This window comes from Jaculus jaculus, chromosome 2, assembly GCF_020740685.1.
Source record: "Jaculus jaculus isolate mJacJac1 chromosome 2, mJacJac1.mat.Y.cur, whole genome shotgun sequence".
NCBI lineage: Eukaryota > Metazoa > Chordata > Mammalia > Rodentia > Dipodidae > Jaculus > Jaculus jaculus.
The window spans coordinates 180,270,648-180,292,421 of NC_059103.1; the positions used below are offsets into that span (position 1 = coordinate 180,270,648).

At 36.4% G+C, this 21,774-nt stretch overlaps 1 protein-coding gene and 1 pseudogene across 1 annotated transcript in view; one reads left to right on the forward strand and one right to left on the reverse strand.

Annotated features, from left to right (window-relative positions):
* Pkhd1l1 (PKHD1 like 1) overlaps positions 1–21,774 on the forward strand; it is a 196,807-nt gene that overhangs the window by 142,358 nt on the left and 32,675 nt on the right. The window contains exons 57-70 of the mRNA XM_045144474.1: positions 1,560–1,678; positions 2,752–2,881; positions 5,457–5,630; positions 7,503–7,606; positions 9,560–9,689; positions 10,560–10,681; positions 11,192–11,282; positions 12,046–12,194; positions 12,277–12,399; positions 13,424–13,535; positions 13,614–13,730; positions 16,645–16,810; positions 18,571–18,803; positions 18,998–19,165. Coding sequence (XP_045000409.1) covers positions 1,560–1,678; positions 2,752–2,881; positions 5,457–5,630; positions 7,503–7,606; positions 9,560–9,689; positions 10,560–10,681; positions 11,192–11,282; positions 12,046–12,194; positions 12,277–12,399; positions 13,424–13,535; positions 13,614–13,730; positions 16,645–16,810; positions 18,571–18,803; positions 18,998–19,165 — 1,938 coding nt within the window. The remainder of the gene's footprint in view (positions 1–1,559; positions 1,679–2,751; positions 2,882–5,456; positions 5,631–7,502; positions 7,607–9,559; positions 9,690–10,559; positions 10,682–11,191; positions 11,283–12,045; positions 12,195–12,276; positions 12,400–13,423; positions 13,536–13,613; positions 13,731–16,644; positions 16,811–18,570; positions 18,804–18,997; positions 19,166–21,774) is intronic.
* LOC105944223 lies at positions 15,073–15,558 on the reverse strand (annotated as a pseudogene).

The following is a 21,774-nucleotide window of genomic DNA, read 5'->3' on the forward strand; positions in this document are numbered from 1 at the left end:
CTCTGGGTACCAAAAATGTCATGTCATTTTTGCAAGTCTGCTTAAAAATACAAACCACTAAAGTGCTTAGCTTGAGGCAATGTAATATAGCAAGCTTTGTAGACCTTGTTGAGGGCCATGCAAGTGACAGAGATGTTTAACAATTAAATCATGTAACATCACACATTAGAAATATGGAAATATATGTATTTCATACCAAAATGTAATTTACTATAAAACTGAATCTTAATGTGAACAATAATACTTTTCAAATTTAGTGCTTTCCCCTGAAAGACAACTTTCCTGCATATATTTCCATTTACAGTGCAACAAACGCTCTGTGGTTATTTTGTCTAATATCAGTTATACAGTCACAGCTCTAGTTGGGTTTAACTTCCCAGTGGCACTCATGTGTTGTGCATATTCCTCTTAAAATCTGGAAGGCAAGGGACCTAAATGAGTTTGCTCATTGTAGCCACAATTAATAACTATTTTTATTAATACTATTGCATGTTTATTTAGAAGACACATAAGCATGAGTGACAATTCCATAATACAGATTCTAAAATGGATATTAGATAAATAAGGAAGCTTAAAACTGGCTCATAATTAACCAGGTGTGATGATACATGTCTGTAATACCAGCTCTTTGGAAATGTGGTAGGAGGATCGGGTGTTCAAGATCAGCCTCAACTATATAATGAGTTGAAAGGCAGCTTGGCTACAAGATTCTTTGTCTCAAAAAACAAAAGGTTCAAAATCAAATTTGTTACCTTGCTCTCTCTCTCTCTCTCTCTCTCACACACACATACCCCATACACGTTCGCTTTTATGTGTTTTTTTTTTCTATCAAAAATTACTCTTTCTATATAACAGAACAGTACCAATAAAAGTGTTTGTCTTTCTTGCAAAGCCCACTGGCTCAGGTTCAATTCGCAGCCATTATTAAAAGGCAGATACAAAATGTACAAGTGTATGGTGCTTGTATGCAGTGGCAAGGGACTCTGGAATGTCCTTATATACATATACAAGTAAATATTTTTAAAAACTGAAAAAGAGTGTATCTTTCCAGTTATATGCCCCTTGAGGAAAGTAGCATTAGTTAACAATTTTGTGTGTCTTCACATGTTTTCTTATCTATGCCTCCTATGAATATTTTACATATGTTGATCTATGGTGGTAGTACTATTCCTTTTTTCACTACTAACATATTATGTATACATTATCTAATCACTGCCAATAAATAAAATTATTTTCATTTAGTACTGTTTTTGGTATTAGCATATCAAAATACATCTAATCATTCTTTGATTTTTGTACCCTTGGATTAATTCTAATTTCATATATTCAAATATCCTTGAGGTAAATATCTTTTTGTACTGGAATTCATTTCTTTGGGCCAGATCCCCAGAGGTTGGGTCAAAGTGTCAAAGCCTTCCCACAGCCCTGAGCAGATAAGCTGGAGTCATTCCATAGTTCTCAAATCGTCCTTATTAAAATACATGAATGAACAGTCTCATATGCTACCAATGAACTTGGGGGCCATGTGATAACTAAGGAGAGTCACTTTTGTTCTTCAGGGGTGTTTGGAGAGCTGGATCTTCATGGACTTCCACGTTCAATATATAAAACAAAGCTTTCAGAAACCACAGAGGCAGGCTCCAAGGTCTTGTCCCTGAGGGACCCTGTGGACTGGCAGGTAGAGACACATTTTGTGATAGAAAGTGAATACAGACTATCATTCCCCTTAAAAACAGGGCCTCTATTTTCTCATGTGATGCCAACTTTGTATATTTTATAGTCAGCTTGTAAGAGATGACCTTATAAGTAGGGATAGGGAGGGAAGACAAGAGAGGGTGGTTGGTGGGCAGGGTTTTAGGTCAAGGTAATTGTGTGTATGAATGCAGGTTGTCAATAAAAGTTTACAATGGGCTGAGTATGGTGATGTACTCCTTTATTCCCAGCACTGCAGAGGCATAGGTAAAAGGATCACCATCAGTTCAAGGCCAGCCTGGGACCACAGAGTGAGTTCCAGGTCAAACTTGGCTACAGTGAAAATCTAGCTCAAGAAAAACAAGGTCTAAAAATGTAAAAAACTGTTTTTTAAAGACTATATAAAGAACATCATCAGTTTATTAGTGATAAAAGAATTATATAAAGTTGTTTATTAAAAAATATTTGATAAGGGCTGGAGAAATGGCTTAGTGGTTAAGCGCTTGCCTGTGAAGCATAAGGACACCTGTGCAAGGCTTGATTCCCAGGACCCATGTTAGCCAGATGCATAAGGGGTCTCACAAGTCTGGAGTTTGTTTGTAGTGGCTAGAGGCCCTAGCACACCCATTCTCTCTCTCTCTCTCTCTGCCTTTCTCTCTCTGTCTGTCACTCTCAAATAAATAAAAAGTGAAGAAAAATATATTTGATAATCCTTACCAAAGAAATAATGGAATTATTTAAATTATTTTAAATGCATTTTCTAATATGCGATTTGAAATGTTAAGAATTTGGAAAGAAAATATCTTAACGCCCACTGACATTCAAGTAATGCTTATGCTAAATAAGAGATTCTGGAAGATTATAAATAGTAAATCCACAGTTTAGAATTCTTAACATAAAATAAGCACATCTATTGCTAGAAATCTAAATGTATACTGTATTCTGATAAAATGATTGCTAATCCAATTTAAATTTAGAATTCTTTAATGTTCGTTACTATAAAATGTAAACCTATCTTAAATTATTCTTTGAATTTGGCTTTGGTTTTTGTTTTTCAAGGAGGGAGAAGAGATTGTGATTACTACCACAAGCTATGATTTATACCAGACAGAGACTAGAAGAATTGTTAAAATCTTGCATGGTCACAAAATTCTCATTCTTAATGACAGCCTTTCCTACACTCACTTTGGTAAGTGGTTATTCTTTAACCAAATGGGTATGTGGTTCAAATGCTTAGAAATGTTCATTAGTGTTCCACCTTGTAATTATAATGCTTTCATAAAACATGCCACAAATATTGCAGCAGACATTTAAGCCAGATTGACATTGGTACACAAAAGATGGTACTAGGCATATGTTGACTACCAATAGCCCTTGCTGTACAGCCATTCATCCAAGCAGCCGCTCATTCAGGAAACACTCATCAAAGATATTCTATTTAACGTTCTAGGAGATAAGATCCTGCCCAGCATTTTTGTTGTTGTTGTTGTTTTGAGGTAGGGTCTCACTTTAGCCCAAGATGACCTGGAATTCATTTTGTAGTCTCAGGGTGGCTTCAAACTAACGGTGATCCACCTACCTCTGCCTCCCAAGTGCTGGGATTAAAGGCATGAGCCACCATGCCTGGCATTTTTTTGGTTTTTTTTGAGGTAGGGTTTCACTCTAGCCCAGGCTGACCTGGAATTCACTTTGTAGTCTCAGGGTGGCCTCAAACTCTTGGCAATCCTCCTACCTCTGTCTCCCATGTGCTGGGATTAAAGGTATGCACCACCATACCTGGCTTGCATTTTTCTTTTCTAAATTTCTAAGTAATTCTTATGCACATGCAACTTTAAGATTTTTTAAATTTTTATTTATTTTTTGCAAGCAGAGAGAGAGAGAGAGAGAGAGAGAGAGAGAGAGAGAGAGAGAGAGCAATAGAAGAGAGACAGACAGAGAGAGAATGAGCATGCCAGGTCCTCTAGCCACTACAAATGAACTCCAGATGCATGTGCCCCCCCACCCCATCTGGCGTATGTGGGGCCTGGGGAATCAAATCTAGGCCTGTTGGCTTTGTAAGCAAACAACTTCTAAGCCAACTCTCTAGCCCCCACAATGCAACTTTAAAAGCAAGTGAGGTTCCCCTAATTTGTTCCATGGGTATTTTTTTCAGCTGTAATTGTCCTTAAATATTTTTAATTTATTTTTATTTATTTAAGAGAGGAAGGCTGAAGAGATGACTTGGCAATTAAGGTACTTGCCTGTGAAGCCTAAGGACCCAAGTTCAACTCCCCAGATCACATGTAAGCCAGATGCACAAGGTGACACACACACAAGGTCACATATGCGTACACGCATCTGGAGTTCGATTCCAGTGGCGGGAAGCCCTGGCATGTCAATTCTCTCTCTCTCTCTCTTTCTCTGTCTTGCTCTCTCTTGCTCTCATTTTCTTTCTCTCTCATAAAAAATCCAACCTGTTAGGCTTGCCTCAAAAAAGAGAGTGAGAGAGAAAGAGGCAGACAGGGAAAATGGGTGTGCCAGGGCCTCTACCCACTGCAAATGAACTCCAGATGCATGTGCCATCTTGTGCATCTGGCTTACAGTGGGTACTGGGGAATCAAACCTGGTCCTTAGGCATTACAAGCAAGCACCTTAACCACTAAGCCATCTCTCCAGCCCTGTAACTGTCTTTAAACAAGCTATGATCAAAGCTAAAACTGTAAATCTTGAGAGAGAATTAAGTCAACATCCTTCCATGAAGATTGTTTCACATATAATATCAACAATGTCCCATACTTTCCTTATTTATCTTTATACATTCACATCTCAGAAACTGGTGCATGCACACAGAGCAGTTAAGATAGAAAGCCCATTGTTGGTGGCTTCTGATACAGGTGAGAATTCCAGTTGTGAGGCACCTGGCTAGACTTGGGGACACTTGACCTGCATGAAAAGTAAACTTTAAAAAACTTTTTAAATCACTATTTTCATATATATATACATACACACACACACACATATATATGGTATATTTTTCTTTAAATCAAAAAGTGAAAGGGCTTGTTGAAGAACCTCTTATTGTCACTAAATTTTATTTGTAAAGCATTTGATTGAGTTAATTTTAAAGCATTTTAGTTTTAAAATTTGACATTGTGAATTATTTTGTTCAAAATACCAAGCATTTCTCTGTGCTTGAAATGCACCTGTTTGTCTAACGTTAAGTTTCTAGAAATGAGAGTGCAATCTAGGTTAGGTTTATAGGTCATTAAGTATAAATGTGTAAATTGTGTCTGATATGCTACTACATATATATATATAAGGAATTGTGATCAACACAAAATACGCTACAAGAAAAGCAGAGAAAATCCAGTTTTACGTGCCTAGAGAAATAATATCTATTTCTTGATGGTTCTGTTCAAGGTCTTTGAAAACTGCTCTACATTTCCTGAGCAGTAAAATTAAAACAAGTTTCTCAATTTATTATAAAACAATGTTCCCATGTATAACTTGATATGATTGCAAACTACTTTCAACATTCATTAAACATTAATGGTGATTGCTCATCATGACCATCATTTGAGTGTAACAGAAAAAATTACTTTGGCTGCATTTCAGTATTTATCTAAAAATTTTGGTCTTCCATCTAGCTGTGTTTAGGTATGTAATCAGTTCATACATTCGTGTTGAATTTTGGCATATTCAAAAGTTCAGTCTGTGAACTGCAAAGAAATTAATAAAGACAAATGCTTCTCAACATTGACGATGATCTAGTTGTCTTGTTTCAGCTGAAAGGCAACTGGTCCCTGGAACAGGTCAGAGCTACACATTAGCAGCTGATGTTGGGATACTGAGTCGAAACATCAAAATAGTTGGTGACGATTACCCAGGTTGGTCCAAAGAATCTTTTGGTGCTCGTATCCTAGTTGGCTCATTCACTGGAAATATGATGACATTTAAAGGTTAGTAAAAGTTTATTTTTCTAAATATAACAGTCTCTGTAATTCTCACTTCTTTCCAGGATAGCATGGAAAAATAAGTCTTCTGGCACATGTAGTATGAGATATGTGCTACATTTGTGTATGTCCATGTGGCTTATGCACATGAATGTGCAGATGTGTGTGCCCCATGCACGCATGTACAGAAACCAGGAGAGGACATCAGGATTTCTTTTCTACTGCTCTTCCACCTTATTTCCTTGAAACAAAGTCTGTCCCTGTTTTGTGCTTAGACTGGCTGAGCAGCAAACATCAGTGATCCTCCCGGCACCGCCTTCCTCGGCTCTGAGTTTACAGGCGTGCATGACCGTGCCCAGCTTTTCATGAGAGTGCTGGGCATGGAACTTGGTTTCTCCTTTTTTTAAATTTATTTTTACTTATTTTTATTTTTTAAAATGGATGGACCTGGAAAGGATTATACTAGGTGAGGTAACCCAGGCCCAGAAAGCCAAGTGCTGCATGTTCTCTCTCATATGTGGATCCTAGCTACAGATGGCTGGGCTTCTGCGTGAGAATGAAAATACTTAGTAGCAGAGGCCAGTAAGTTTAAAAGGAGACATAAAGGGAAGAGAAAGGAAGGGAGGAGGGTACTTAATAGGAACTTGGTTTTTAACGCTTATGCAGCAAGCACTCTTATGCACTGAACCATTTCCCCATCTCATGTAAAAGTAAATTTTTGAGAGTTATTATGTGCTCTGTGTGTTACCTTCCAAGTAAATTTCCTGACATCACTGGTTACTTGTTGTACCTTCGTAGACAAAAACAAAACAGAACAAAACAAAAAAATGAATAATAGCCTTAGGTAAGAACTAGGCCAACAGAAATCATTTTTTACAAGCACAATAGGTAATTTATTGTTTTTACATTAAGAAAATAATCCAAACATACCAAAAATAGAGATAACAATATTATGATTAAAGATTATGCTGACATTTAGATTCATATTATTTTCTCTATGTCTATGATAGTAAAAGTGTCAAAATCACAGGCTGCTATATAGAATTAATCCACAGATTGCCTAAGCATTTAATGTAGCCCTTAGCACACAGTGACCTCTCACGTATCACTATTGCAATAAGTACTAATCTATAAAGTTATCTTTTGTCAGCCCAATGGTATGATGTTAAACTGACTTACAGATAATTGGCAATCCATGTTCTAAAAAAGTATTCTGAAGTTTACTGCCCTTAAAAACATCAAATAGAAAAAAAAAAAAACATCAAATAGAAATATCAGACAAATTATGTTTGTGCCTTATACATGCATTCTCAATGGGGAAATATTACCACAAGGAGAAGACTGTTCCTTTAGAGACAATAATATTAAAATAATAATAATGGGGCTGGAGAGATGGCTTAGTGGTTAAGGCATTTGCCTGTCAAGCTAGAGGACCCAGGTTCAATTCCTTAGAACCCATGTAAGCCAGATACACAAGGTGGCACATGTGTCTAGAGTTTCTTTACAGCAGTTGAAGGCGCTGGCATGCCCATTCTCTCTCTCTCTCTCTCTCTCTCTCAAATAAATAAAATAATATTAATATGCCCCAACAGATTGCAAGGTTTGAGGTCATTCAAAGGGCCACTTTATGTTAACAGATACATAGTGTAACTGTGGGACTAAAATCATATGCAGAAAGAAAGCTATCAGGGCAAAAACAATAAAAGGAAGACAATGGAAAAAAAAAACTTTGAGGAACACTGCTGTGTTTTTGGGATTACAGGAACAATGGAACACTGAGGATTCTATGAAAAACTTGGAATAGTTTTATATGGCATTTCAAATCTGTTTTATTTTATTTGTTTTATTAAAATTTCTTTCAATCTTCCTCCCCTCTAGGAAATGCAAGAATAAGTAATGTGGAATTTTATCACAGTGGTCAGGAAGGCTTCAGGGACAGCACAGATCCAAGATACTCTATAACATTTCTTAACCTAGGACAGGTTTGTGCTTTCATTTGTGTATATGTTCAAAATAAAATGATTTTATTTTTATTCTAACAACTAAATACACACATATTAAATCCTCAAATTGAGCTGGAGAAATGGCTTAGCAGTTAAGGCATTTGCCTGCAAACCCAAAGTACCCAGGTTCAATTCCCTAGAACCTACATAAGCCAGATGCACAAGGTGGCACATGCATCTGGAGTTCATTTCCAGTAATTGGAGGCTTTGGCCTGCCCATTCTCTTTCTCTGTATCTCTCTCTCTTCTCCCTATCTATTTCCCTCTTTATCTCTTATTCTCTCTCTGTATTTCTTTAAAATAAATAAATTACACACACACACACACACACACACACACACACACACACACACACATATATATTGGTTTTTTCAAGGTAGGGTCTCACTCTAACCCAGGCTGACCTAGAATTCACTCTGTATTCTCAGAGTGGCCTTGAACTCATGGCAATCCTTTAACCTCTGCCTTCCAAGTGCTGGGATTAAAGGCATGTGCCACCATGCCCGGCAAATAAAATATTTTTAAATCCCCAAATTATATTCTAATACAATAAAACTTTCTTGGACATGTCCCTCATTAACATTTTTAGATTCATAGCTGCATTTAGTTCAATACATTTCATGTGTCTTTTAAGGTCAGTAAATCATTAAAGTTACAAAATTAAAGATATATACTCATGGTTCACATTTCTACTTGACTGTGAAATCAGAGAGAAAAATTGTCTCTATTAAACCAAATGAGTATTACTTATATTTTTCATGCGACAAGCACAGAGATAACAATTATTCAAAGGAGGCTGGAGATTTAAGAAAAATGAGAAGGAACACATTTCTTGGGAGATTTCATGTTAAAATCTTAAGCCTCTTACTGACTCATTCCTATTAACACTTGAATTATGAGTGGCTTCTCACCTAGGGTATTATTGTTATAAGGTTGTTTTTTTTTAAATAAATGGGCATGCCAGAGCCTCCAATCACTGCAAACGCACTCCAGATGCATACAACCCCCTGTGCATCTGCCTTACGTGGGTCCTGGAGAGTCGAACCACGATCCTTTGGTTTCACAGGCAAATGCTTCAACTGCTAAGCCATCTCTCCAGCCCTGTGCTTTAAGGGTTTTTAAAGTCTCTGTTGATTATATAATAAAATTTTCTGAAAAGAACAATTTCAGCACAATTAGCATTCTACAGGGATAATAGAAACATAAACAGGAAATTCCTTGGGGACTTTTATTCTCCATTTAAAGTAAATATATTGCTTTTGCTTTATATAATCATAAATCCAACATATATGGAAACTTCTCAGGATAAAAGCACATTGGGAATTCATCTCCTTTAAGAGACAGTAAACTAAGTCTGGTGTGGTGGAGCACACCTTTAATCCCAGCACTTGGGAGGCTGAAGTAGGAGGATCACCATGAGTTCAAGGCCAGTCTAAGACTACATAGTGAATGCAAGGTCAGCCTGGGCTAAAGTGAGTCCCTACCTCAAAAAAACCATAAAAGAATAAAAAAACAAAGAAGGAAAGAAGAAAAGAAAGAAAGAAAGGAGGGGAAAAAAGAAAGGAAGAAAGAGTAAGGTAAGTTTTGTCATGGTTTGTTTACTGAAAATCACTAAAGTTAATTATTTTCTTTGAATATATTTTATAAAATTTTATTTATTTATTTATTTATTTGAGAGCGAGAGACACAGAGAGAAAGACAGATAGAGGGAGAGAGAGAGAATGGGCGCGCCAGGGCTTCCAGCCTCTGCAAACGAACTCCAGACGCGTGCGCCCCCTTGTGCATCTGGCTAACGTGGGACCTGGGGAACCGAGCCTCGAACCGGGGTTCTTAGGCTTCACAGGCAAGCGCTTAACCGCTAAGCCATCTCTCCAGCCCTGAATATATTTTAATTTTATTCTGAACATGTTCACTGAATCTCAACACATCACAGGTTCAAGAGCATGGCTCGTGTTACGTTCGAGGCTGTGCTTTTCACCACGGATTCTCCCCAGCAGTTGGTGTGTTTGGGACAGATGGACTGGACATAGATGACAACATCATTCACTTTACAGTAGGAGAAGGTAAGTTTTGGTTCAAATGCCACGTCTTATGATCCAGTTTTGCCACAAACCCTGTAGCTATACTGTTCAACTGCACTTTCTATGGTGGTGGAAGTGGCGTCTCCTGTCAAGTATGAAGACCACTAAGCCATATGTGGCTAATCAGCCTGGGAATTGTGGCTAGTGTAACTGAGGAGCTGAGTTTTTATTTTAATTGTACTTAATTTAGTTATACTTAATTTACATTTAAAAAGCCGCATGTAGATATGGCTACATAATCAGATGGTAGAAACCATGACCTAATGTGAGTTATCTAATGACTAATCATTTAAATCATTCACTTTTGAAATAATTGCCATATACCTAGATTAGTCACAAATAAAGATTATTTTAATATAAAATTACATACAATGTCAAATATGTTTCTTTCCTTTTACATTAGTATAGAGCATAATGAAAATTATTTCACACATATAACAGCTGCATGCTAACTTATTAAAATCTGCTGTTAGTCTGGGCATGGTGGCGCACACCTTTAATCCCAGCACTTGGGAGGCAGAAGTAGGAGGATTGCCATGAGTTTGAGGTTGCCCTGAGAGTGAATTCCAGGTCATCCTGGGCTAGAATGAAACCCTACCTCAAAAAAAAAAAAAAAAAAAAAAAAATCTGCTGTGGAGTCTATAAACCAACCAATATAATAAGTACACACAATATTCAAATCTTGCTAATCCAATGGGGGTAAAGTTCATAAGTTCATTAACAGAATATAGAAGGCTCATTAAAATATGAGTGGACTAGAAAAAATATTTTCATAAAAAAAATGAAAGACATTAACCATAGTATCAATTACAAGTTAGCATGTATTTTATTTTCTTTATATTTTTATCACAGGCATAAGAATATGGGGGAATGCCAATAGAGTCCGGGGAAATTTGGTTACACTGTCAGTTTGGCCAGGAACTTACCAGAACAGAAAAGACTTAAGTTCAACACTCTGGCATGCAGCAATTGAGGTAGGGAGAATACACTTAAAATAGTATATAATTATAAACTGTGTTAGCTGAAAGAGTGAATGAACTTTTAAAAATATGTCATGAAATCTGGTCACTGTTTATTTACTTATTTGGCTTTTGTTAATGTTTCTTGGCTTACATAGTTCTCTTGTTTCTAATGTGGTTATATAGTACCTAGTGATTGTTTTATATCAAGAACTTAATGTACACCTAAATCAGTAGTTATAATTCATTATATACATATTCATATATGTATATATATTTAACTCAATGATACAGTATCTGCCTAGAATGCTCAATCTTATGAAGTCAATCCATAGTACCATAAAAGAAACAAATCCTAATGTCATTTCAATATTTTGTTTCTAATATAAGTCTGAATGGAATAAATGATCATGATTACATCTAATTATAATAAAAGGTTTTATATGTGTATTATAATTTTATTTGCTATCTTTGTATCATTATGTAATAGAGTAACTTAAAATATGTTCTTTGTTATTATGGTAGATAAACAGAGGAACCAATACAGTCTTACAAAATAATATAGCTGCTGGATTTGGAAGAGCAGGATACCGCATTGATGGTGAACCTTGCTCAAGTAAGGACGAATTAGTAGAACTAAGAATTAACACACACAGATTTGCCAAAAAATAAAATAATTATTATTTGTCAGCTTAGTGTGTGATACTTTGGACTATGAACTAACAAGATAAGTTATTTTGAAAATGTTTTTTTTAAGACTGAATTTGTGTAGGTTTATTGGTTTGAGTCAGAACTAAGTGAAACTTTCATCAAAATCCTGTTTGATTATGCTGCGTATATTTTTGCATGTGTATGAATGTATGTGGTGTGCCTGGCCCCAGCTCAGGATCTAGCATTTGAAACATATAAATTTAAGGGGACACCTGAATCAAACTACCACAGCAATCATTATGAGTAATAATTAAAAGATTAAATTATATAAGCATAATACAAAGTGGAATAAATCTTAAAATAGCCATAAAAATATGAGATCATCACATTTAAACTTAACATTCAAGGGCTGGAAAGATGGCTTAGACATTAAGGAATTTACCTCAGAAGCCAAAGAACCCAGGATCAATTCCCCAGGACCCATGTAAGCCAGATGTACAAGGTGGTACATGCAGCTGAAGGCCCTGGCATACCCTCTCTCCCCCTCTCTCCCTCCCTTCCTCTCTCTCTTTCTGAAATAAATAAAAGAAAAAAACTTATATTGGGACTGTACCTATCTATCTATCTATACATATAGATAGATAGATATCTATAATTTTATTGGTTTTAATAAATACTTACAATACAACTTGTAGCATAAAGTTTCTGGTTCTGTATTTTCTTCCCAGGTCAGTCAACTCCGGTGGAAAGCTGGTTTGACAATGAAGCCCATGGAGGGTTATATGGCATCTACATGAACCAAGATGGCCTTCCTGGATGTTCTCTTATACAAGGATTTACCATTTGGACATGCTGGGATTATGGAATCTATTTTCAGGTGAATGTGACTGAAGATGATAAGTGTGCAGCTTCTATTCAGATTGTCCTTAGCACTGTTTAAAAGACAAATTGCATTACAGACCACAGAGAGTGTGCACATCTATAATGTGACCCTAGTGAACAACGGGATGGCCATTTTTCCCATGATCTACATGCCATCTGCTGTATCGCACAAAACGTCCACTAAGACAGTGACGATTAAGGTAAGGAATGAATAAGGAGAATGAGCAACTCTGAAAGAAGTAAGCATATTGAAGGATGAATGAAGATAATCGCCTTGGCATCTCTGACTAGTTCACACCTCCTTGTCTTTGCTCCTTACCTCTACTCCCCTGTTCCCACCTCTTATTGATTATCACTCCTAATCTTTTGTATTACATTTCATTATATTTTCTCCTCCTTTTGGAAGTTTTATTAAAACAGCAGAGACGTGTAATAACATTCCCTGTTTTATTCCTGCTATTTTCTGTTTTGTTCATATTTCTAACACAGAAACATAACATTCTCTTATATAATTATTTTCACATCTATCTTCCTCCTCTCACTTTGTCATTCCAGTTGAGGCAAGAGTCCTGTCTTTTTCTCTTTGCATACTGATTGATGTACTTCTGACAGTCTTAGTTGGTGTTTTGCTACAATAGAATTCATAATAATAACAATGATAATTATAATTATCATTGTTATTATTATTATTACAATTATTGGGCTGGAGAGATAGCTTAGTGGTCAAGGCACTTGCCTACAAAGCCAAAGGACCTAGGTTCAATTCCCAAGGACCCTCATAGGCCAGATGCATAAGGTGGCACAGGCATCTAGAGTTGGTTAGCAGTTTCTGAAAGCCCTGGCCCACCCATTCTCAATCTCTCTCTCTCTCTCTTCCTGCCTCTTTCTCTCCTTCTCTCAAATAAATAAAAATAAAATATTTTTTAAATATATGCATTTCTAGAAAACATTATTATCATTATACTGTTTTAAGAAAAGCTATCAGGGCTGGAGAGATGGCTTAGTGGTTAAGCACTTGCCTGTGAAGCCTACAGACCCAGGTTCGAGGCTTGATTCCCCAGGACCCACATTAGCCAGATGCATAAGGGGGCGCATGCATCTGGGCTCATTTGCAGTGGCTGGAAGCCCTGGCGTGCCCATTCTCTCTCTGTCTCTCTCTGTTGCTCTCAAATAAAAAAAAGAAAAGCTATTATTAACACTATGTTGCTTGGTTATTTTTAATAGAGCTCATTAATTGTTGGAAGTAGCCCTGAATTTAATTGTTCTGATGTCCTGCCTAATGATGATCCTAATGTTGAGGTCACTGCTGCACATCGAAGTTCTAGACCTCTACCAGGTAAAAACTGGAATTTTAATGTTGGTGTCCATGTGTATACATGTGCAATTCCAGATAATCTCTTTCTTTTTGTTAAAGGTGGGAGAAGTGGAATTTGTTGGCCAACTTTTGCTTCAGCTCATAACATGGCACCCCGTAAACCCCATGCAGGGATCATGAGTTACAATGCTATCAGTGGCCTTTTGGATGTCTCAGGCAAGTTTAAACATATTTTTTAACAAGTTTACTCAATTTCTATATGAATATGTCATGTATGTTAGCATAGTATAGTAGCACATTGACTAACAATGTTAAAAGTAGTATATTAACAATGTTATGTTTCCAGTTAAAATTATTTAAGTGGATTCCTACTACAGTGTGTTCAGTGTGACATGAAATCAGACATCAAAGTGAACTTCAAAAATAGCTCCCTTACAAAAATTTTCTGTATTGTTAAATTATGGTTTTTGAAGTCTTAATTATCATTTTTATTGAAAAACAAATATACAAGTCAGAATGGATTTGAAGCAAATTGTGCCAATAAGATTTTCTTTAAGTGGCTAAACAAAGTTTGAAAAAAGGCAACTTACAATAAAAGTAAATATTTCTGGTACAATACCAGCAGTACAAAAAATAGTGTACAAGTACCTGGGTAATACACCCATTTTGCAATACTGCAACTTTAAAAAATATTTTATTTTTAGTTATTAATTTGAGAGAGAAAAAGGCAGAGAGGGGAGAAAGAGACAGAGAAAACGGGTGAGGCAGGGCTGCAAGCCACTGCAAATAAACTCCAGACACATGTGCCATCTTGTACATCTGGCTTATATGGGTGCTAGGGAAATGAACCTGGGTTGATTGACCTTATAGACAAGCAACTTAACCTCTAAGTCATATATCCAGCCCAATAATGCACCTTTTAAGCACATATTGTTGACTGCCTATAGTCCATGTAGAGTCATAACTCCACATTCCAACAACAATATGCTGATGGTTCCTAAAAGCTACTTTTTAAAAAAGCCATAAGCCAGATGATCACTCATTTGACCAAATCCATGTAAGTTTAGATGTGCAGAAGGGCTTTCATATATCCAAAGTAAGCCACATGCAACATGCTCCTTGATCAATTTTCTAAAATAATGCTTAAGGATAGTAAGATAGGGGAAGAAAACAAGGAGGAGAATGAAGGGCTGGAGAGATGGCTTAGTGGTTAAGCGCTTGCCTGTGAAGCCTAAGGACCCCAGTTCGAGGCTCAACTCACCAGGACCCACGTTAGCCAGATGCACAAGCCGGGGGGGCACATGTGTCTGGAGTTCGTTTGCAGTGGCTACAGGCACTGGCACGCCCATTCTCTCTCTCTCTTCTCTCTCTCTTCCTCTGTCTGTCTGTTGCTGTCAAATAAATAAATAAAAATTTTAAAAAGGAGGAATGAAGTCCTAATTACTATCCATGCATATTTTTGACAGTAGGGGAAAACCTTTTACAAATAACTTACAAGCAAACAAAAGGTAAATAAACAATTTTGTACAAGACATTTAACACATCCTGTACAATATCTTCACTTTGCTGCCATCACTTTTAAAAACTCTTCATAGTTTATTTGACCATCACCATCAATATCTGCTTCTCTGATCACTTCATCAAACTCTTCATCTGTTAAAGTCTCTCCAACATTTATCATCACATGGCAAAGTTCTGCTAGTATAATGTAACCATTGCCATCCTCACCACACACATGCGATGCTTCTCTGATTTCTTCCTCACTATCTGTCTTTCATTTTTCTTGCCATCATTGTCAGAAATTTGGGCAAGTCAATTGTGCCATTACCATCAGCATCCACTTCATTAATCATGTCCTATATAATCCTGCTTCCGTGGGATTCTGCCCGAGAGACACCATTACAGTTCCCAATTCCTTTGTTGTTACTGTCCCATCACCATCCTTGTCAAATAATGAGAAGGCTTCTTTGAATTCTGCAATCCACTTTTCAGTCAGTTGGTCAACCACACGGCAAGGGCTACTGTTTCTGAGATGCAACCACATGGCTCACTGGCCCCACTTGGACTCAAACTATGTCTTAATACTTCTTCTAGAACAACAAAAAAAGATTAGTGCAGTGATTTAGTACTAATTAATGTACATAATTTGTAAATGTCATTTTAATTCCTTCCAGGTCTCTAACTAACCAGTTAAGCTACTCAACATTGCCCATAAGTATGTGTAGCTCTTTACCTCTGTTCATTTCTTCTTCTACACAAAGTACATGACCCTATGTACTATCCAAATTTTGATGCATTGTAAAGAATATTGTACCTTATAAGTCATTTAAAGTCACTTGTAAGTGAGGCTGAGATCATATAACATTGTACAATGATTTATTCCAATATCCCCAGTCTTGTAAGACTTTGTTATGCCTCTTATTTTTCACAACATGCCATGAAAGTTGTTGATTCTACTTCATTTAATATGGGGCACTGCTGTGTCCAAGCCATCCCAGCAACATATAAGATCTGTCCAGACTGCTATTCAGTTCATGGGGGAGGGGGGTACTATGGAAGGCAATATTTTCTTGGAAGGCATTGTGAGGTCTCTGTATGATTTCCAGTAAATGGGGCAGGAAACTACCCTCTAATAAAGGGGAATAGGCCAATTATGTGTATTTTTAGAACAGAGCATTTTGAGAATTCATGATTCAAGTTTTTTTTCATACATTCTTATTTTAGTTTAGCATTCTATTCTTTTTCTATCACAGATGTTGATGAACATTGTTTAGAAATTAGATCACAACTTCCATTTCTTTCTTTAAAACATTTAATGGTGGTTCATGACAGTCATCCACATGTAAATGTTCAACATTGTAACTACACGTTATCTACAGCCAGAGGTATTGTGCAATCCAGAGTATGTACATCTTTCTAAACAAAATGACATTGCCAATTTGAGAGACAATTTGAGATAGGATTACCAAATAGGAGATGTAGGAAAGCAATAGTCTACCACAAACACTAGTAGACTGTTTCTTACCATACCAGGCAGATTCAAAGCAGAGGAAAAGTCTATGCTAGGCACACTGTGTCTTTTATCACTTTCTGCAGAGAAAATAATTATTTTCTATCATTTGTGTTTTAGGTTCAACATTTGTTGGCTTTAAGAATGTTTGTTCCAGGGAAATTAATGTGATATTCATTACTAATCCTTTAAATGAGGATTTACAGCATCCAATCCATGTGAAAAATGTGCAACTTATTGACACTATTGAACAATCCAAAATATTTATACACAGGCCTGATATAAGGTATAAGAAAACTCATTTTTTCTTTTATATCCTTAGTTTCTGTTCACTTTTCCTTGTTAAAGAACAGAGAAAGTTGTTGTATTAAAAATGTACTAATTTCTAGAAGCCTGTAGTCATCACCATGAAAATTCAAGCTTCCGTAATATAAATCTAAGTTCCCTTGATTTTGTTGCTTTCTAAATATCCTTTCATAGGTGCTCCACAGTACACCTGGCAACTAAACACTGCCATTGTAATCACTGTCCGTTCAGATCCACACAAACTTAGAACAGTGAGTGTTCTGACCAGTGGGTGTCAAGACATTTCCAGAAGCTGACCACTCACATTCTACATTGTAGGTGAATAGTCAATTCCTACTATTTTTATAGGATGTACAGCATAAAACTTTAGATGAGACAATACTGTAGGAAAGAGATTTTCTGTCACAAGTCCTTGACCACCTTAGAGAGGAGAAAAGGAGTAATGCTCTCAAATTAAACATGTTACCTCCTCAAGAAGAACACAGTATTTTATAAGTAGTTTGGCTTCCTCTAATTTTATTTTGATGACAATCCAACATTTACTCACTTAATTATTGTTGAATTATGATGTTTGTAGAGCCCCTTCTCACTAGAGAGTTAACAACACTTATTTGCTGATTATTATTATTTTTTTTTATTTATTTGAGAGCAACAGACAAAGAGAGAAAGATAGGTAGAGGGAGAGAGAGAATGGGCGCGCCAGGGCTTCCAGCCTCTGCAAACGAATTCCAGATGCGTGCGCCCCCTTGTGCATCTGGCTAACGTGGGACCTGGAGAACCGAGCCTCGAACCGGGGTCCTTAGGCTTCACAGGCAAGCGCTTAACCACTAAGTCATCTCTCCAGCCCATTATTTGCTGATTATTGAAGACAAAGCCAGTGTATTTTTTTTTCTTTTCTTTTCTTTTTTTTTTGTTTTGTTTTGTTTTTCAAGGTAGGGTCTCATTGTAGCCCAGGCTGACCTGGAATTCACTATGGAGTCTCAGGTGGCCTCGAACTCACAATCCTCCTACCTCTGCCTCCCTAGTACTGGGATTAAAGGCGTGCGCCACCACGCCTGGCCAAAGCCAGTAAATTTTCTATCATTAAACTGTGACAAATTTGTAATGTATCATTTATTATAGTTATCTAAAGAATTATAATCAAAATGCAGTGAAGACTCACAATACAGCAATACAGGTGTATCTGTCTGTACATAGACAAAGAAATGTATAAGCATATAGCAGACTGAAATTCACAAAGGCTCAAGATTGTAGGAAGGTGAAAGTGGCAACTTTTTAAAACAATGTTTATATTTTAAAGTAAGAAATACTTTATAATTTTAAAACAAGAGGGGATTAAGAAATAATAAATACTTCTTGGCCACAAAAGGGATTTTAACATTGTATACAACAGAGTAACCATTCATCAGATCTGTAGGACAATGTCAATATACTGTATATAACACACAAATATTAAGCCTATTATTAAGCAAAATATGGAATAGCAAAATGGGCTGCATGTTTTATATGTCACATATACAGATTGTCATTTTGGATGGACAACTTCATTAGCATGGGCAAAAAATATGAAAAAAAGCCTTCAGTACAAGGTTAAATGCATATTTGGCTTGGTTCCATTTTAAATTCCTAAAATAAGATTCCATCAACAAATCTTTGACATCCTCTAGTAAGATACCTGAGTACATTCATATTGTTCTTTTAGAACAATAAACGAAGTCATTTATCATATTTTTTCCCCAGTAAAGTGAACCCCTCAGACTGTGTGGACATGGTGTGTGATGCCAAAAGGAAGTCTTTTTTGAGAGACATGGATGGGTCCTTTCTGGGGAACTCTGGTTCAGTGATTCCTCAAGCAGAGTATGAGTGGGATGGAAACAGCCAGCTAGGAATTGGAGACTACAGAATTCCTAAGGTGATGCTCACGTTCTTGAATGGAAGTAGAATTCCCATCACTGAAAAAGCACCTTATAAAGGTTGGTTGAGTGTCTTTACAATATTAGACCTTAAGTTTATGAAACAAATACATGTTTTTCAATGATTGGTGTACTAAACCAATGACTTATATGTTCTATTTATTAATTTTTCGTAACAACAAGAGGACATCATTGAATATTTCGCAGAAGTTCCTTGCTGCTTCTAAAATATTTATATATCTATATGTTACTAGGGATTATCAGAGATTCAACCTGTAAATACATTCCAGAGTGGCAGGGCTATCACTGCTCTGGCATGGAGTATGCTATGATGGTTATTGAAAGCCTGGATTCTGACACAGAAACCCGAAGGTTGTCACCAGTGGCTATTGTGAGCAATGGTTACGTTGATCTCATTAATGGTAAGTGTTCAATGCATGTGAACCAGAGTTAATCACAGCATTCAGTAAATTCACAGAGCCATCTGAAAAAATATTCATCAGCAGGCGTGGTGGTGCACACCTTTAATTCCAGCACTTGGGAGGCAGAGGTATGAGGAATGCCATGAGTTCAAGGCCACTCTGAGACTACATAGAGAATTCAAGGTCAGCCTGGGATAGAGCAAGACCATACATCAAGAAAAAATACATATATATCAGATATTAGGGTTGCCATTTGTAAGAAAAAATCTATATGTAAGAGGAAAGTTGACTATATAGCCATCCTCCATCCAAGACAGCCAAAGCTGTTATCTTGTAGTTCTCATTCAAGGAGAACAAAGGAAAGATGAAGAAGGGAGGAAACGAGGATCAGGAAGATGAGGGAAGTTATTCCTAACTGGTTTTCACATACCTTTATTGATAAGTTGGTAGAAATATTTTGAAAAAAAAAATGGTCTAAATATCTTCAAAACTACAGTTTGCTTTATATTTAGAAATGGAGGTAAAAGGATCTCCACGAGTTCAGCGGTAGTCTGAGACAGCATAGTGAATTCCATCCAGGTCAGCCAGAGCTACATTGAGACCATATCTTGAAAAACAAACAAACAACAACAGAAAAAAAAAAAAATACCTGCCGGGCGTGGTGGCGCACGCCTTTAATCCCAGCACTCGGGAGGCAGAGGTAGGAGGATTGCCGTGAGTTCCAGGCCACCCTGAGACTACAGAGTTAATTCCAGGTCAGCCTGGACCAGAGTGAGACCCTACCTCGAAAAACCAAAAAAAAAAAAAAAAAAAAAAAAAAAAACCTGACAATGTGTTATTTGGAATACTTAAGGGATATTCTTAGCCTGCTCCGTTTTCATTCTGATGAATTTTTGGACTTATTTTGCAATCAACATTTTATTTTGCTTTTCATATTTATTCATTTGGTGTTTTGAGATTAGTTCATGAAGTTCCAATCTAGTCTTCATCAATTAGATGACTAGAATATGGAGAGAAGGTAATGGTCTTCATAAAGATGCAGATCTAATTAGGAGTGAATGAACAAGATGAACTTCTAAAAGATATTGCAAACATAGGAGTAGGATTTACTATATGTCCCTTGAAATAACACCGAGTCTCAAAGCTTAGTCTTCAAGCAGACACAGCATGGAGGGACACGCAACTGGGGTCACACACACTGGCAGTATCATGTAACAGAACAGCATAGTGCAGGATAGCTAATGCCTCACACAAACTTGCATTTTAAAACATACTCAAGATAACAAAATGAACTAAATCAGGGATATCTGAAAGTTACATGATTTTAAGATTCTCCTCCCTTCTCTTAACTGAATACAAAGAGCACCTAGTTTCTGTTGGTTAGCAATCAATGTCAAATACTGCCTTTCAGGTTTTGAAAAGCAGAGATTGTAGGAATAGTTTTCGAGAACTTGGTAAATAAACCAGGAAAGGAAGCAAGGTTTTCACATTGTTCTGTTTTACATGGTGGAGAGATTTCATGTATTTAGTTTTACATTTCTCTTTTTTTGACAGACAGCATGTTTTCCGCTTACAAATGTGACAACCTATTCTACTTTTAAATGAGTTTAAATTTAATATTGTCAATCATATTAAAGAAGTCTCAAGTAAATGTTACTAGTATAGAAAAGTCATAAACGTCTTAAAAAAAAAAACAGAGGCTTGGAGTAAAATTCTTCAAGACAACAGTTACTGAAATCCACCAAAGTTTTCTTTCAACTATCAATATTAAATTTTATATCTTTAAAAGCATGACTTTTGTCACTTTAAATTTTTCATTTTATACACAACCATTTCTAAAGTATGTTTGTTTTGAAAACCCAAATGGAAGCTGCATTTAAGATAGGATTTATACTTTGTATGCTAAGGGGAAGACTATGCTCTGCTCGAGCTGTAGAATTTTATATTCATTTGAAATTTGATTGCAGTTCAATTATAAATATTAATAATATCTAATATCTCTAAATGAGCTATAAAATTTCAGCAAACATAATGAATAAATACATCAAGAAAATTTATTAGTCTAAATTTCATGTTGTTTTCATTAAAGTAAAGGAGATAAGTTTGCTCTGAAAGTCATATAATAACTGTTCTAAAAAGAGTCACAGGCAGAAAAGCTTCTGGTGTCTGTGCTTTGTAGGAGATTTGATGGAGTATCAGTTCTCAAATGACTTCAGTTTGTTCATAATAGTAGCTATGGTCATCGTCTTTAACAAAAATGTATCAAATTGGTAGAAGTAAATGTGTTAGCCAAACCCAATGACACAGGCCTTTAAGCCCAGCTACCTTGGAGGCTAAGGCAGGAAGAGCATAAATTCAGGACCTGTCTCAATTACAGACTGAGTACAAGACCAGCCTGGGCAAGTTAGAAAGAGTCTGTCTCAAAATGAAAATGCAAAAAGGGCCATGACGCTTGCATGGCACCCATGAAGCTTGAGTAAAATCTCAGTAAACCCCCACCACCACCAAAAAAAGGAAAATATGTTACTTGAATGTATAAATTAATAAATGAAATGAGTGAATGACAGACAAATTAATGAATTTTGTTCAGGTATATAAATGTCCATACT